The sequence below is a fragment of the Phaenicophaeus curvirostris genome, chromosome 11 (assembly GCF_032191515.1).
Source record: "Phaenicophaeus curvirostris isolate KB17595 chromosome 11, BPBGC_Pcur_1.0, whole genome shotgun sequence".
NCBI lineage: Eukaryota > Metazoa > Chordata > Aves > Cuculiformes > Cuculidae > Phaenicophaeus > Phaenicophaeus curvirostris.
The window spans coordinates 8,628,229-8,646,085 of record NC_091402.1 but is presented as its reverse complement, the minus strand read 5'-3'; the positions used below and the strand labels follow the sequence as shown (position 1 = coordinate 8,646,085).

General features: G+C 38.0%; 1 protein-coding gene across 3 annotated transcripts in view; it reads left to right on the top strand.

The window, feature by feature from the left end:
• TAFA4 (TAFA chemokine like family member 4) overlaps positions 1-17,234 on the top strand; it is a 70,871-nt gene extending 53,637 nt beyond the window's left edge. Inside the window, exons 4-5 of one of the 3 annotated variants that reach the window (XM_069865945.1) lie at positions 7,310-7,465; positions 16,726-17,234. In XM_069865945.1, the coding sequence (XP_069722046.1) occupies positions 7,310-7,465; positions 16,726-16,877 (308 nt within the window). In that variant the 3' untranslated portion in view covers positions 16,878-17,234. The remainder of the gene's footprint in view (positions 1-7,309; positions 7,466-16,725) is intronic. The other 2 variants (XM_069865946.1, XM_069865947.1) reach the window with 2 other exon arrangements.
• The last annotated feature ends 623 nt before the right edge of the window (positions 17,235-17,857 follow it).

The window sequence follows — 17,857 nt, the reverse complement described above, 5'->3', positions numbered from 1 at the left end:
AAGCTGCTGGGGACAGCAGGTGCAAAGGGCAGCAGGCTGCTGGGGACACTGAGCTCCTCTGGGCCCCTGCACGTGCTAGGGCTGTGTCGGTGATGTCTTGGTCAGGATGGCTTCTGCCATCCGTGAAGAGCCGGGTTTGAATAGTATAGTCTTTCCCAACTTGCAGTCCCAGGTATGCTGCTTTTGCTTTCCTATGACAAAAGTGACCCTGTTTTTAGAGGCCATCAGCTCTCACAAATGGGGCAGAAAATGTAATTTTTGCTTATAAACTGGTGAATAACCGTAAGCCTCACCTATACGGATCTGCATGTACCTGCTTTCCTCAGGCAAGCAGAAATCTCTCTAGGGAACTATTTTCATTCTTTTTCCCCTTCCCTCATGATAAATCTGTGGAGGAAGGAACAAATGAGAGAAAAAAAGTGGTCTGTGTGTAGCAGCGAAAGTGAATGTTAATGGGACATTTGGGAAATACTTCTGTATTACAGACCATAATGTTGCTCGTTTGCTACAAGATATGATGGAAAACCAAATCTTGCCCTTGTACTTTCTTCTCTGCCTCACATTAGATAGCCACACAGTAGAAAGTTTCCTCCAGGAAATGATTAGCACCACTTTTCTTTGAGGTACTTCATGAAGTTTTATGCTCGTAGATTTCATTTGTACAGGAGATACTTGTGCTTGAACCAGGATGAATATTATCGCCTGGCTGAAAGGCAGTCCTTATTGATTAACTTCAGTGCAGCACCCTAGCAGGCAGAGAGGCTCATGTTTTAATTTGGTTTTGCTTCCAGGTCACTTTTCATCCACCTTATTTTTCATTTGCAGCAACTTTTCCTTCTTCCCTCCCCCACTTACAGCATCTACTTTGGTCTCAGCTGTTTTGATTTATTGACCATTCAAACTTAATGCTTTGTTCTTGGAAAAGTCTCAGTACCGGTGTCTGATTTAAGGTCACCTATGCTACTTATTCCAGGGGACTTTAATCTCCATATGGATGTGACCTCTGACACTCACCAAAGAATTCACTGTATTACATGATTCTCTCCAGCTGTGTCAGCATGTTCCTCCACCTGCACTGAAAGATTGTGCTTTTGATTTCATTAACTTTTTGTGTCTCATTATCAGGGTTTGAGGTCACTCACCCATTTTTTCAAATACACATCTACATCTCCTGTTCCCCTAGGGTTCCTCTCAAATTGGTTGCTCATTTTGAGAGTTGTTTTCCTCAAGTGTCACTTCTGGCTTACAACAAATAAAACTGGTTCAGTGTCAGTTCCCTGGCAATCCACTTAAAATGCTGATTATGATTTTACACATGCTATTCTACTGGCTTCCACAGCGGATGAAGCATGAATGTCTTGATTGGAATAAAGGCTCTAACTTTATGGGTTGTGAGAAGCTATTTGGTTGGAAAACTGCAAATTATGTGAGCATCAACCTCAATTCCTTCATCTCTGGCATCTTTGTGTCTTTGTTTACTTGCTTTGTCACAGGTGTTAGCTTTAGTAATCACAATACCACTATGTACTTAAGGAGCACGAGAGTAATGGATAGCAAACTGGATTTGTCATTCCCATTTTTTTGTGTGTGCGCGCTACATCTTACTTTGCCTGTTGTCATAGCCAGTTGATTATTGTGTATTTACCTGTAGAGCAGATGAACTGGCCTCTTGTGGCAGTTCTGGACTATCTGAGCAGTCCGTTACAGCCCATGAGTGCAAAGGTAGAACTTTATGAGTGAAACTGGACTGAATTGTCTATGCAGAGAAAATTTGAGATATTATATATACAAATATTTTATACATTTAGGAAGGAGAACATCTAAGTCAGGACATTGTGGCATGATTATGAAATAATTACAGAAAAATCCAGTGGCTGATGGCATGATAGTAGAGAAAAGCTCTGCTGAAACTCTCAGCCTAGAAGATGGTGTGTAACCTTCAGCTTCTTCTCTTGAGATATCATCTCTAGAAATATGACTTCATCTCTGCCAAAAAAACCCACCCCATGAGCTGGAACGTTTATCATAAATATGTTTGGAAAAAAAATGTGAAAAATAGCAAATGTTATTTCCTTTAAAAATATGTTTTTCTGAGAATATTTTCCTCTTGGTGTGTGCTTCTGTACTGACACCAAGCTTTAGAAGTCAGCACTCTAAAAACGCACTTGTTTCTCTTACTGCTGTCTGCAGTACTAGGTTTGATAGCCATTCGTCTCCGTATTGACAGACATCATTATACCCTTTAAATAAGTACTGCAGTTGATTTTGTGCATACCAGGCTTGCTGGTTTAGGGGCTTACTGAAGAATATACTGAGCTAGGGTTATATTATCATACAGTCTAGATGTGCTGTTCCTCACAGTACTAGTTGCTTTCTTCATGAAAGAGGGCAGCTTCTGAATCAGGAATAAAAACTCTCTTTAAATGTGCCTTTTCCATATGTTTCTTCACTAAGAAATTAGAAAAAGTGGAGGTTATTCAGGATTTCTGATAAAGGCATGCTGCCTGCATGTATATTGCATTGCAAGAGTACTCCTTGGGAGTGATTAGCATTAGTCAGAGATGAAATGGATGTGGACAGAATTGGCTAGCAACCTTCTGAAAGCCTTCTTCTTTCTTTGATATTTTCCTTGTAGTTTTGAAGTACATCACTATGATGTTTGATATTTTATTAACAATAATTGTATTTCCCTGTCTTTTCATTTGAGGATTTCAAAGAGTTTTAGAAGCATTAATTGCATATCTGCCCCCTGACTTCTGTGAAGAAAGTGAAAATAAGGTCTTGTCAAATATGTTAGTTGAAAAAAAATGTATTAAAGTGAGAATAAACAGTTCAGTGGTGATTATTCAGGCAGCTCTACTCAACAACATGTGTGCTGGCTTGTAACGTGCAAGCCTAATAACTTCCTAGTTTGTACTTTTTTGTTCTTCGGCGATGATGACTGCTTCTTCTGAAAATTGTGAAGACTGCCAAGCAGGCCTACACAGTCTACCATATTCTGGCCTGGAAAGCCCATATATTACAAAGAAATAGTTACAGAGCCTTCATGCAGCCAGTCCATGAGGTCATTAGGATGCATTCTGGATCTGGGCACCTGAAGGCTGCTATTATCCATAGGTATCTCATTATGAAAGGCAGCAAAGTTAATAGTAGGGAGTGTTCCTGGAGGTTTCTTCCACTAGCAAGCCCTATCCTGTTATGCTTGTGCCGTGTATGGAGAGACAGGGAAAATGACCTTAGTAAACTTGAATAGCATTGATATTCTAGGGAAGCTAAACTTAAAAACTGGGATATGGAGAGCAACACTCATGCCAGCTCCTGATCAGGGGTAACCTGAGCCCCACAGTGTTCCACATTCATCTTCTGTCCTCCACAGCCCCCGAATGGAAGACTTCCCTTCTTAGATATGCAGAAGGTGTTCTAGGACATGAATCTTTCTCTGGTACTGTTGCTGATAAAATGTAACTCTCATTGGAGAATTTTCTTATTTAAATGTGAAGGTGTAACTGAATTTCAACTGCAAATATTGACAGCCCTTAGGACACAGATCTGAATAGGCTTACAGGTGAAGAGCTATGAATTTATGGGCTTTTTATAAGTGAGCCCAAAGGGGCTCTGCTCTCCAGAGCCTGGCTTTCCTCCGTATCTCTCATTGCAGTTCTCCCTGAAATGGCTTTCCTGATGTGTCTGGCGTAGAATTCACTCACTGTGATCTTCACACTTTAAAAATTCTTCAGTCCTTGCTCCTCTAATACCATGACTCCCTGAGAATCCATTGATTATAAAATATTTTAGGGCTGTTAGTGAGTTTTTCCTGTCATTATATTCTCAGCTGTACCTTAAATGCACTTTTAAACTGAGATGAAGGTTTATCTAGTGCCAGATGGAGATTAAATGTGCAAGCGAGTGTTCTTATATTCTTTCTTTTTGCTACCTTTGGGCACCTGAATGTAGATGCAATAGGTTTCAGTTTATCTAAACTGAGAAAAGACTGAGTTGATGATCAGTTTTTTAAGATACTCTGTGAATTTTCTTAAATCTGAAAGCTAGTCTTCTAGTCTGTTGAACACTGACAGAGGCGGGATAGAAAGCTAATATGTTAACATTTCATATTTCTTCAGCACCTGTTCACGGATGTCTCTGAATGTTAAGAAGAAAAGTGTATGGTGTTCAACAGAATAAAAAATGTTAAGAGGTGTGTGAATGAGCAGGAGGAAATATAGATGTGAATATGTAGGAGGGGGAAAACGATTACAAGAGCAATCCAATTAATGCAAATGATGCATGCAGATGTCTTTGGTTTTTAGTACCTTTCCCTATTATACTCCATCAGAGCTGTGCTCTGTGGACAGGAGAGGAGAGCACTGTCTTCCTCTGCATGGGCAGCAGTACTTTCAAACCTTAACATCCCACCCCTGCCAGCAGACAAAGTGGGGATGCTTTCTCTTACATACATCATTAGGTTATACAGTAAACCAGCTACTAAACCAAAGCATGCATTCATAAAGTAACTTAATTTTGCCTTCTGCAGATATCTGTGTGCTTGTTGGCTCCTGGCACTTCAGGGGAGCAGTGTCACTGCTTTAAAACTCAAACGATAATTGAAAGCAAGTCCCAGGCTTTTTTGGGATGTATGCTCACGGCCAACCTGTTTGATTTATTTTGGTATTGACTTAACAGAACTGTTCAGCTGAAGGAAGCTGGATTTGAGCTTGAAAAAAGACATTCTTTCAGCTACATATTGATTGTTGGAGCTGGATCCAGTCCATCTGTATGATGTACCTTTTGAAAAAATGGTTTCTACTCTTATCTTGGCATCTGATGTCTGGTGAATAATGGCTTTAATTAAAAAGAAGACCTGGCCACTTGGTCTTTCAGATGAGATACATAGCAAACTCAAGTATGTGGCCTGAGCAGTTCCAAATTTTTGCTTTTTCTTCCCTCCCTTATAAAATCTCCCTCTCATAAGACAATCCAGACTGTGACCTTGCTCTCCTAAAGCCAACAGAAATGTTGACTCCAGTGAATGCAGGACTTGCACTGCTGCAAGTGCTATCAGGAACCAATGGAAATTTTCCCTTTTTACTCCAAAGGGTTTTGACTCAGGCTGTAGATCTAACAAATAAGTAAATATATATACATATACTCCCTTAAATTAGCAACCTCATTTTGTATAATCTTTTCTGTCAGAAACCCCGTCTATCTGCTTGTTATCTCCAAATATTTTCATGTAAGGTGTTTTGTAGCACAATACTTTGGATTGAAGTGGCATGGCCAATGTAATTTTATTAATTGTGTATTTATTTTCCATAGTGACTTACAGAGAAATTGCTGACATAGAAGGTGGCAGCTATTTTAATTTTTTTCATGTTTATTATGATACGTATTTATATATATTTATTATGATTTGATTTATTATGATACGTGTTATTATGAGTATAAGGTACTTGCATGAAAATTCACAATCTGCCAATAAACTTATTACAGTAGCTGTCTTCAACATTTTTCCAACTCTATGTAAAATACATTGTGTATTTTTCTGCTGTAACATATTTTGTTTCAAAGTACAGTTTCCTCAGAAAAAAAACCAAAAACCACCTCTGCAAATATAATTGCTTTTTACATGTTGAGTGCACAAATAGAAGACTATATTTCCTTTCCAGGGTTGCACATACAGGGTTTCTTGTCCATTGAGGCTATTGTGAATACAAATTTGGCAACAAAAGTCAGGCAGCCCCTTAGCTGTGCTTGAAATACTTGTGAAACTGAAACACACGCAGCAAAGGAACATTGACGAGCAAGCCTTTTAAAAAGTTTTATACGCATATATTTGAATACTCTGTTTTTTTTCTGGAAACCCTTTGTAGAAGCCTAAATTGCTTTGCTGGATCTTTTGAAAGTTAGGATTTTCCACTTAATCAACTCATAAAAATTCCTGCTCCGAAAGTACAGTGATCTTAATCACTTAGTAAGATTTTATCTGCAGGGATGTCAGCCTGGATGTATTACACCAGACCAAGGGGTTCTCTCTCTCCAAGTCCTACATCTGGTATTAGTAACAGATGCTGTAAAACAAGTAAACGAAACAGGGCGAGAATGGAGTGAGTAGGAAACAAGACAATCCTCTAGGCTTATCACTTTACTTATTATCTGTTTCTGAAGAGTTTTCCCTTTCACCTTCCTTTCTTTAATCTGCTGTACCTTTGAAATTACCTACACAAGTATCTGTACTGTAGTTCCCTCTGATATAAGGAGCTGTACTGCTTTGATAGTGAATATTTTTATTATTCTCAGCATTGTCTCTCTGTCTAACTCGCATTAAAAACCAACTGTGTTCTGTAAGTGCTGTTAATTTACAAGGTGCTTTACAAACATAGATAACAGCCATCCATGGCTCTACTCTAAATAAGACAAGACAAATGCAAGATGAAACACTTGAAGGCTGTTCAGGGAGGTGAGGACATGGAAATAACTTACGCAGACTGGAGAGGGGTTTTGTGGAGTGGGGTTTCTGAGAAAAGATTTTAGGCATGGCAAAGTGTAAATTTGGTAGTGGAGGAAAATGGTCCGGTGCAAGGAACAGTGGAGCTAAGATGTCAAGGCGGGAGCAAGGAAAAGATAGGAAGGCGAAAACCTCAGAGAAATAGAGGAAAGTGAATTGTGTGGAAAGGCACTTGAGCAATAGGATGGAATATTTACAGGTTTCTTCAAAATGTGCAGGGAGGGAATTAAAAAAATCCGTATAGTTTGGTGGTTTCAAATTCTTTTTTGACAAAACTTGACTATCTGTGATAGCTTTTCAGCCTTCCTTGTTCTTAGCCTACCTTCAATTATACGCATAGCAAGCAGTGCTTACGTATTACTATGTTAGAAAGTTTTCTACTACTTAAGATAAGTCTCCCTTGCATTAAATATTATCCTGTCCACAGTGTCCATTTATGAAGGGAAAGAATTAAATATAAATCTAATGCAAGACAAGAAGCCAAAGGAAGGAGGAATGTGCTCAGTCTCTTCTTGTCTAATCCATCTAATTGAGTACTCCAATCTCCTTTTCTCCCTATGGCTTTGTAACAGCCAGGGAAGATAGACTGAAAAATTGACTTGTTATGATGAACTAATCTTTATTACTAAGAACAGAATAAACTCTGAGAATAAGCCAGATCCTACAAGGTGCTTTGCTCCTTTGTCTTCCTGGGATTTAAACTGACATTTGAGAGATTCAGTACCTTGTAGGATTGTACAAGCTGTCTTTTTCTTTGCACACCGATGTTTTGTTTTGCTCTCTCTCACTTATCTCTGCAATTATTAGGCCAGCACCAAGTCAAGCAAGGGACATGTGAAGTTGTGGCAGTGCATCGTTGCTGCAATAAGAACCGGATAGAAGAACGATCACAAACAGTCAAGTGCTCCTGCTTTCCAGGGCAGGTGGCTGGTACGACAAGGGCTCAGCCCTCGTGTGTAGAAGGTAAGCTTTCTCCCCTTCACTCATGGTTCATTAAGATTGTTTGAGAAGTTTAGTCTCCTTGATTGTTTGACTTCCTACTGCCTCAAAAGCATAATCTTTTCTTTTGTTAATTTTGGAAACATCTCTGTGCATTGATGATAATGAGCCTGTGCATAAATCTGTGTGTAATCAATCCTCTTAATATATGTACTCGTCCATTTCATTTCTATGCCAATAAGGCTTCTTCCTTTTTTTCATGCAAGGATTCTCCTTTAAAAGTAGTCTGAAAACAGCATAAGCCAAGAAAGTCAAACTTACAATATTAACACTTTGGGTTGTTGGAGCTTGGCTAAAATGTCACTGGTTAATAAATGGAGCTCTAACACTGGGCATGCAGATAGTGCTGGGACATTTGATATTGTGAGCTGTTCTCTAGATGAACGTTTCACCATTTTATACGCTTATTGGTTTCTTATGCTAAACATCAGTGCCATAATGATACCTTATGTCTGTTCAGTTTCATTCATTGCAACCCCAAATATACTAGAATTTGGAGAGCAGAGCAGGCATAATGCTGCACAGGACACTGTGTCTGAGCTAGGTCACCTACTTGATAAAGGAAGAATGTGATGTGATGGCCTTAGTTGATCACTTTCTTGGGTGTTGAAATCCTCACAGAGCACAATGTTGCTATCCTTATGCTTTTAGCAGTATAATTAGTTTGAAATTAAATTGATTATATAATCTAAAGCTAAAATCTTACTGTGATTATAATGTTGACCAGGCATTCTCAGGTTATGTAAAATCTTGCTTTCTGAGATTCTCTCTGCAACTCAGCCCCACCATTTTCCTCTCTGTATTACCAGCAGTTCAGAAACTGTGGGTCATCCTTTTCTCCACCATCAGTCTATTCCCTAGAGAAGCTGCTGCCCTTGTTGTTAACAATTACTCCAAGATAGATTCTTTTTTTATTTTTCAGGTCTTTTTATAAGATCCCTCATTTAATTAATACATAAGCAAGACTTTTCTTTTTTCATTCTTTCACACAAAATTGCAATGGTTACAAGTTAAATATGAAACAAAACCTTCCAAATCCAATTTTCAGTTTACCATTCAGAGATATTTAGTTTTAAATATAAAACACTAAGTACATGCAACATGTTTGATCTTCTTAACCCATTATCTCTTTTCAGAACATTTTATTTAAAAAAATAGGTTTGGTTTCTTTGATGCTTAGTCTTTTCATGCCTTGTAATTCAGGAACAAAATAAACTTTATGCAATTTGTTAAGTAGTGTTTTTGCCAAATCAGAAATATGTTCTGTATTTTTAGGTGACACATCAAACTGCAGAAATACTTTTACATACAACAGATACTAAAAGTCAGGCATTGTTTAAAACTTGCTTAAGGATTGTAAAGGTAACTCTGACATCCATAAAAGAAAGATATAAATGCATGATACAATAGAAGCTTAATTCAGTTAATGCAAATAGTTGCTGAAAGAATTTAGTAGCTGTTTTTTTTCTTCAATTTTTCTTCTTTCTATAGTTGATATTAAATACAACAAAATATTATGAATGCAAGATTTTAGTTTCTAAAGTGGAAGCTTTGATCCCCCCTCGTCCCTTAGGGTAATGGTTTAGCATGCTTCGCTTATTTTTGGAAGCATCTGAGACTACAGTCAGTGTTCAGTTGCTGTAGCATGGAAACTATAACTATCTGTCCTTAGCCTCAGGATTAGATATGTTTTCTCCTACTCTATACATATCCTTCGGTAGGTTTCTACACTGTGGAAGCCAGAGAGAGTTTGTGTTGTGAATTCACGTATTTCGGTGCGATACAGACATTTCTTTTCCTTTCCCAGCACCTTTTTTACTGAATACAGATCTACTTAATTTGCCTATATTTTGCCCTGAGCTTAAAGGGAAGGAAATGGCCAAAGCAGTTAGTTTTCTAACCAGAAGAAAAGATTTTGTAGAGTAGTTACCTTATAGTAGTCTGTCAAAGTATTTTCTTTGATCTTCAGACCTTATCCAGTAGTAGTTATCATTTATATTGGAGCAGCAATTTTCCCTTTGCTGTTGATCATTCATGACATGCACGTGGTCATTGGTATTTGTAGTTCCTACCTCAAATACTAGAATATCTCAGGTTGAAAGGGACCCATAAGGATCATCAAATCCTACTTCCAGCTCATCACAGGACAACCTAAATCATCTGCCTATGAGCCCCATTCAGATGCTCTGTCAATTGACAGGCTTGATACCATGACCACCTTCAAATTACTTATGTGATAAATGGTGTTTGGACAAGGTGTTTGTAGTTCACATTATTTGAGTGTGTTCCGAAAGGACGGCCCACCTGCTGTGTCAGATTACACAATTCTTAGTCATATACAGAGAGATGACATAGCTATTAGAATTCTTGGTAAGTGTAGCTTAGTGCTTAGTAGTTTTTATAGCAGATATGTTTAACTATGTTCTATTTGTATTTACACACACTCAAAAGGAAAATAACTGTGCAAGTCATACTGGGAAACAATAGTAAATAGGATGAAATCAATCTATGTGTGTTGACATTGGCCATGAACTGTTCGGGATTTCAGTGTTTCAGCTGTTTTTATGCAGCACCAAAAAGACCACTGGGGCAGAGTAAATGGGATTGTATTTCATGTTCTATGCAGAGTAGCAGACTTTCTGAAACTATTGGAATGTAATTATGTTTTGCTTTCTTGACCAAAAAAATAAGGTTAAATAATTAAAATTAATTTTGTCCAGATCTGTGTGATGTTTTTACAGAAGTCAGCTGCTTCTTGCTATTTTTATTTGAAATTCTCTTTTATCATTAACAACACAGGAAACAATGAAGTGATTCTAGCCTTCCTTTAGGCCAGGCAAGCATATCACTGGTCGTAGATTGTAGATACTCCATGAGAAATTAAGACTACTGCAAGAAATAAATTCTCACAGAATATGGAAGACTGCAAAGGTCTGGGACTTTAGCAAAGTCTAGACAAACTGTACTTACTGTTGTGTTCTGGACTTAAAGCTGATGTTTAAGCAGCTGTCTGCTATAACCTGTTTTGAATTAATTTTTACCTCAGTAAATTGTAAACAAATTAAAATAAGCCTCTCTCATTTGAAATTTATATATCTGGTTTTAGTATATTGTAGGTTTTTAATTTAGTTGGGTATTTTTCCTTAGTTTTCTTAGTCTTGAAGCATGTGGGTTTCCTGACCTAGAACCCACTGGGTCTTAGTAACAGCTGGTTTGTTAATTAGAGTGGAGGTACACCCTAGTTCATCAAGTAGAACTCCTTGATAATGAGTATTAGGAATTGTGCCCTTATGTATATACAGGCCATGAAATAAGCTTATAAATGCCATCATCATATATTTTATGATGCAGTCATAGGCCGGCTGGACATTTACATTTTGCAGTAGGTTGACAGATGCTAGAGATTTTTACAGAAGGTCAAATTCAAAGTGGCATTTTATTGAAGCAGCTCTACTATATGTTAAGGCTAAGCCCTGCTCAAAGAGGTAATGAATACACGTACCACTATTCATACCAAAATCTCAGGAAGGCCCCTTATTTGAGCCAAGTTTGAATGGATGTTTGCATAATTATGTTCAGGCATACACCTACACATAGAAGCTACATTTTTGCTAAGAAGGAAGGTAAGTACTTTGGTGTTATGGAAGAAATTATAGTTATCCAGGTGAATTCCAAGGAAAAGGTGTTGAAGTGGTGCAGAATGAAAAGTAAAAACTAGTCAAATCTTGCAGACACATAATATGAAAGTCTTAAGTACCTTGATTGCTACAAATCAGTCCTTTTCCATATTGTGCAGTAATACTGTGTTGTGGGGCCTAACTGATGTTTATAGTGTATCTTTCATCTCAGAAAATTTAAATACTAGTAGTAGGAAAAGTCAAAGTACTTCATTTAAAAAGAAGAATATGAAGGTGAAAATCGATGTTTGTTTATAGACTGCGATCTTCCTAGAATTTTTACAAGCATGGTAAAATCATGTGTAATAACCTGCGTGAGAGCATAGGAGAAGAACTGTCTTGGTCAGGATATTTTTTATTCTTTGCCCATGAAAACATGCTTACTTAGATGATTGCATTTGGGATCCATCCAAGGAGGAATTCTGTCATTTGTATATTTGAACTTATTGTAAAAGCTATTAATAAGCATTAGCAAACAGAAAAAACAAGCCTAGTTCTTCTTTACAGGTGCACACCTGATTTTCTTGGGGGTTATTTGAGTTTCTGAGCACCAGCCCATCTGATACTTTGAGAAATGTTGTTGTAGATAAATTGAGCCACTAGACTCAGAAAAATGCAGAGCATATGAAAGAAAGTATTTAAATATGCAGAAAAGACATACTACATAGCCTGTATACCCTCCCCTGAGTTGTAGCTATACTGCTTGATGGCAGCTCTTTTGCTTAGCAAAGGCCAACCTGTTCTTCTGTTAATGACTAAACTACATTTAAAGTAGTCATAAGGTCTTGTTTATACCTGTTTTCTTTATGGAAATAAATATCCTCGAGTAAGTAACGCCGGCTTCTCTAACAGCCACTGCCAAGAAGATAAAACATTAATAACTTCTGTCTGTAGAGTAGCTATCTTAGCTAAGTGCATTAAATGCCTCTAAGTAAATCATCACTAGTCAAATCATCTTCTATCCAGGCAATTCTGTTAGTCCTAAAATTAATGAGGAGGAAACGCTTGGATTGGAAAAAAAGTGAAGGATGACTAAAGAATTGTTTAAGAATTTTCTGTAGGGCCAAAGAGCTGCAATGAAGAAAAAGGACAAATTTGGCTGAGAGCCCATCAGGGATCCAGACTGAAGGGAAGAGAGCAGACAGAAACAAGAGACCAGAAAATCAATACATAAGAAATAGATAAAAGAAGAAATAGATGAAAAGATTTACCTCCCACTGTTTTTGAATGGATTTCAGAGCACTTGAGATTGAAAAGGATGCTAATGCTGTGTCAGTATTCAAAGAAAAAAAGGAAATATACTGTGAATATTGTACCGGAAATTTATATGGAAGAAAGCTTAATCCAGTGGATTAGGAAAGACGTCCATATTTGTGCAGCCTAAAGACAGTATGAATCTGCTTGTTCAAAAAGAACAACAGAAATCCTTAAAAAAAAATTGTCTCATAATATGTGAAATATTGGCATTGTTAACATTGAGATGGGTATTACAGTTCTCCTTTTAGTACGTAACGGGATAGGGAGGTACTTTCGGACTTGTTAACTACAGAAGATGCTAATCAACAGCTACTGGGATAAACGTTTTGTTTTGGTTTTAATTCTGATCCTGGGTAATTTAGAGTTCTAACAAGCTGGCTGATAGGTATCTGATCAGCTGTTGTAGTTCAGAATGTATTTCAGAATACTTGGAGAATATTGTAGAAGAGCACTAGTATTATGCCAGTTTTCAGAGGGCAGGTAGCGTGGTTTAGAGACTTGGGGATGATCCAGGCTGATCTCAGTCCTGAGTGAATAACTGAAAGCTGATTTGATATCCAAGTAGCAAGGAATTCCTAGAGTACATATCACAAGGCTTTATGTGACTTTCTGAAAAGGGATTTGCTAGACACTGGTGATTCCATTTCCAGAGGAGTTTTCAAATCTAATACAGATGGTTTCTGAATTTAGTGCATCTAAGCCCACGTTCTCCAAGTTATCTTGGTAGATAATGTATAATTTATTCAGCTAAAGATCTAGTTACTAGATACATTTGCAGATTTAAGTCTAAATTTTTTTGCAAGCTATTTAATTTTGAAACATATGCCATTGTGGGCACTGCTCCGTGTCAGTTGCCTAACATAGCTCAAATCCAGTCTCTCTGTGGAGTCATCAGTAGGAAGTGTTAGTCAAATGGCACGTACCTATTGGAATTTTGCAATGCTTAGCTCTGCACCTGATGTTCTGCAGTAATTTCAGCAGTAACCCAAAAGTAAATATAGAATCTCCTGACAAAAACATGTATGGATTTAATCTGGTGGGGCAAAGGATTAATTAATAACAAGCCCAAGGCAGTCACACGGCATAGTCCTGCTCGCAGGAAGCTGAATCTGTTTGAAATAACTGTGTTAATAAAGACAAATGCATTGTGGTGTGAAACTGAAGTAGTTCAATCAGCTCAGCTTATCAGGCAGGAGATTGAAAAGTTGCTGGATTGCAGCACGTTCAATACCTTCACAGGGAGAAAATGATGATTGCTAACAGGTGCTGTAAATCAGGAGAAGAAAGCATAATGGAAGAGGTGGGAAGAAAACTAAGGCACCGTGTCTCATGCTGAGACTGTTTAACGGCTGGGAAGAAATGGCAATGGGAGAAGTTTTTTTCTCTTTACCTGTTCCAGCTTGACTTGGAAGACTGTGTGTAGCCAAACACAGCTAGGGCCATGACACAGTGAATTGCATGAGGCAAGATGAGATGATGTATTGACAGCTTTTGGCTTTACTCTCTATGAAGGAGCATCTAGGAAGTGATGTCAGCAGAAGATTTATTTCTGGGAGAGTTTATATCTAGTTTCTGGCCAGTTTCCTGCAAATCAGATGGCTAATGTCAAACTAAAGTGGTCTCCTTTCCCTTCGGGGGGGTGATTGTGTATGAAAGTGACATAGCTGTTGTAATTTCTTTGAAAAGTCATCTGTTGAAGCCTCTTCAAGAATGCCTCAATCTGAAAAGAAGCTGCCTTTATATCCTTCAGTGAGTCGCACAGCTACAGGATCAACAACAGTTAAAGAACCTCAACTATGAAGATGAGCCTAAAGCTCTGATGGAGAATTTTAATGGACTAATCTCAGAGGTGTATTTGACACAAACAGCTACAGCCAGTTAGGACATACAGAGTACCAGAGTGGACATTACAGCTATAAACAAATTAGGCAGAAAATGGATGTGAGAATTAGTGGATTGCTACAGTAAAGAATTGGGGATTTGCTGGAAGCTAATGGAATGAGATCTGTATTAAGTATTTCAGAGTGTTGCCTTTACTCTGAGGAGAGGTATTGGCACAGAATAGAAATCAGTCAACAGAAGGGTAGAAATCACTTTCTATGAAAGCATCGAATAAAGAGGTAAACAGAAGGTGAAACATACAGTCTATTGAAAAGCTTGTGCATCTTATTTGAGTTACAGATTGACTCAGAAATGCTTCCAATTCACATCTGTGTTGATTTCAATGGAAGATGGGGCTGCTGGAGGTGATGGGCCAGTTATACTATCTTCAATTCCACCTAGTCAACATGGACCAGGGATTTGCATGGGCACAACTGGTCAAGAGTGCTGTGTGAACCTAGTCCTCTGCTGCGCTTTTGGCCAGTCAACTAACACCTTTTAAAAAACCCCAAACAAACAGGTCTTAGGAGCAGGTTACTGCATGTTGTAAAGATAAATAAAATCCACCATGTTTGGTGCATTTTCTGTTATCTCAAAACATGTTGCACCTAAACCAATATGAAAAAGGTTGGATTGAAGGAGTTATCAGACTAACTGAGGCACAAGGGGATTCTAGGTACCTGCAGGAGACAGTGAGTGAGAGCTGGTTTTCAAGGCTTGAAGCTGAGCTTGTGCTTTTAGGGGAGCACTAAATACATGAAAGCATCTTCACATCAGAGTGTAGGTGAAGTCACAGCATGTCACTGCATGCACATGCACAACAGCACCGTGCAGAGCTGTGTAATGCGGTAGTCAGGCCTCCCAGGAGGGCTCATTGGCTTTGAAGCAGAACTCTGAAGACACAGCTAGCTTTCTACCAGAATCTTCTGCTTTCTTAGGGACCTCCACACATACCCTCAGTCTTCTTGAATCTGGCTTTCTAGACTTGCTCATGTTTACCTGAAAGAAATGTGGTCTAGAAGTCAAAACAAATTTAGAATGTAGGAGAGAGATAAAATAGATTAGTGGTCCATAGGTCTGGAGTCAAAATGATCCCTCAGCACCTTGGAAGCATGATGAACTTTTATCTGTTTTGTCAACCATCTATCAACATCAATACAAATGATCTAAGATCTGAATGACTTTTGAAAAGAATCATGCATTTATTTTATATTTTTGTGAGATTGAAAGAATAGTTTATAAAAGCCAAAGTTGTGTTCCAGAAGTATATTTTTCATATTGCTTTTCACGTAGGCTTAGCATGAAAGTGCAACAAAAATAATTGAATGAACGTTTCAGCAATATCCCGGTGTCAGGTTGCCTGCTTGTCACCTTAATTTGAAGGTTGCAGAAATATGAATCTACCTTGAAATTAAAAGGAAAAGAAGTGCTTTACAAGAAGTAGACTAAATTATTTTTGTTTGTTTCTTTTGGATGCAGTATTTTTAAAGCATGCAATTCAACATTTTGTGCACATAGTAGCATAACACAGACTAACTAAATCAACATTTTAAACCATATTTTATTTTTAAATCCAATTTAGGTTATGTGAGATTGTGAACTGATATATTTAATTATAATTTTCTGGGATCTGATGAATCCCATGAACAATGTGAAATTTAGAAATGTTGCAGACGCTTGCAGCTGTTTTTGGGCAGGTATATCTGTTGTTAGAAGAACTATTACAAAGTCATGCCTACATTTGTAAAAATAACAAGCATGGCCTTATTAATGGGAATCAGCTTAAGGGTAGAAAATTAATAAATTTGCACAGTGAAGGTGTCTTCCAAATCATACTGCAAAATTGGCAGTGTAACTGCAAGTAGATTTTTAGTTAATAATGTAATGGTTTCCAGTGGTTTTCACTTTATCTGCGCTATTTGCTGACAGGCCTCACATGCTTACATTTCTGTGCAATTCTATTTTCTCACCCAGTGAAGGGATAAACTGGTGTTTCTCATCCAGTCTCACATATGCATATCTGGGTTAAAGAAGCTGCCTTAGTTTCATTCCACCTTATAGCAGGTACTTGGCTGAAGCATGTAAATGAAGGAGTCAAGTCATCTTTGCAGTCAGTGGAAATGGAAGGCACTTCCAGAAGTTGATTCAAGTGTTGGAGTCTGTCTCTGGTGGCACTTGTGTGTCTTAACCATTTGCATATAACATTTACTCTTCTGTGTGCTGGTAAAGTTTTTTAGCCACATTTTTGGCTCAAACACAATCAGTGTGATTCGTTGTTAAAGCAGTAACTTGGTTCAACCCATTGTAATCAGGCAATTGATCATCACACAGGCAACATCTCAACTAAACCCAACAGTAATAAAAAAACCCAGATTGTAATCTGTTTCTCTTTCCCATTTCATTTTCTAGCTTCCATCGTCCTACAGAAGTGGTGGTGTCATATGAACCCCTGTTTGGATGGAGAGGACTGTAAAGTACTACCAGACTATTCAGGCTGGTCTTGCAGCAGTGGAAATAAAGTCAAAACTACAAAGGCAAGTACAGCGATCACCTGTGTTTAAAGGTGGCAGTCCGCTGATAGCACTTGTTTATTGCATTTCATCTGTGGGTGTGAGCATCAGTATCAGACTTCTCAATATTTTGCAAAATGATGACTAATGCAATTGTTCTTGGAGTGTGAGATGTTGGTTCAGAACTGTCCCTTCACTGCCAGCCTACTTAAGTTATTGGGTGCTGGAGTCAAACTGAAGAAGGCCTTGCTTCAGTCTTTAGGTAGCAAAGAAACTACTCACTTGTAACCAATGTTAGAGGGATAATCGTGTTCCAGGATCAATTCTTCAATTTGCAGACTGTGTACATGGATCTATGTCTTTACTGCTGTCACCTAAAGTTAGATTCGTGTGCTATTGGAAGGCCCTTTTAGCTTTTGAAAGAAGTGGCCTGTCTTGGGAGTTGATGAGAATCTGTCTGATGTCAGGGGGAGCTACAGGACACTGACACCTCTGGAAATCAGGCTGTTTCAGGTAATTTATAATTACAGGCCATCCAGTAGACTTCCTGTTTAAAGAAAAAAAAGTGACTTTGCTATGCCATTCTATTTCTTAATTAATGGCTAACAGAGAGAAAATATCATGTTCTCTATCTGCTTAGTGATCTAAAACGAGTTCAGTGCATTGAAGTTCAAGAAGTCATAGTGAATTGCATACCTAAATATAACTTTAGCAGGCAACAGAAAGGAAAGACATGTGCTTAGCATTTTCCTTTACAAGCCTTTTCTAGTTGGGAATGGATGTTGCCAATTAGGTTACAGTCTGAGTTAATAAGCAAATAATAACACCAAATGTTGTTTAATAATGTCTATTTTAAGGAGCAAAACATACTGATTTTTGAATAAAAGAGAGAAAATCAGATGGTTTGGGCAGCTGTGGTGTGATATTAATGGTCTAAAGCCCAGTCACAGACATTGAAGAGTGGCAGGCTTGCTGGAAAAATCTCACCAAACCAACCAGTCTGAAAAACCATATTACTGTTCTTAAGATCA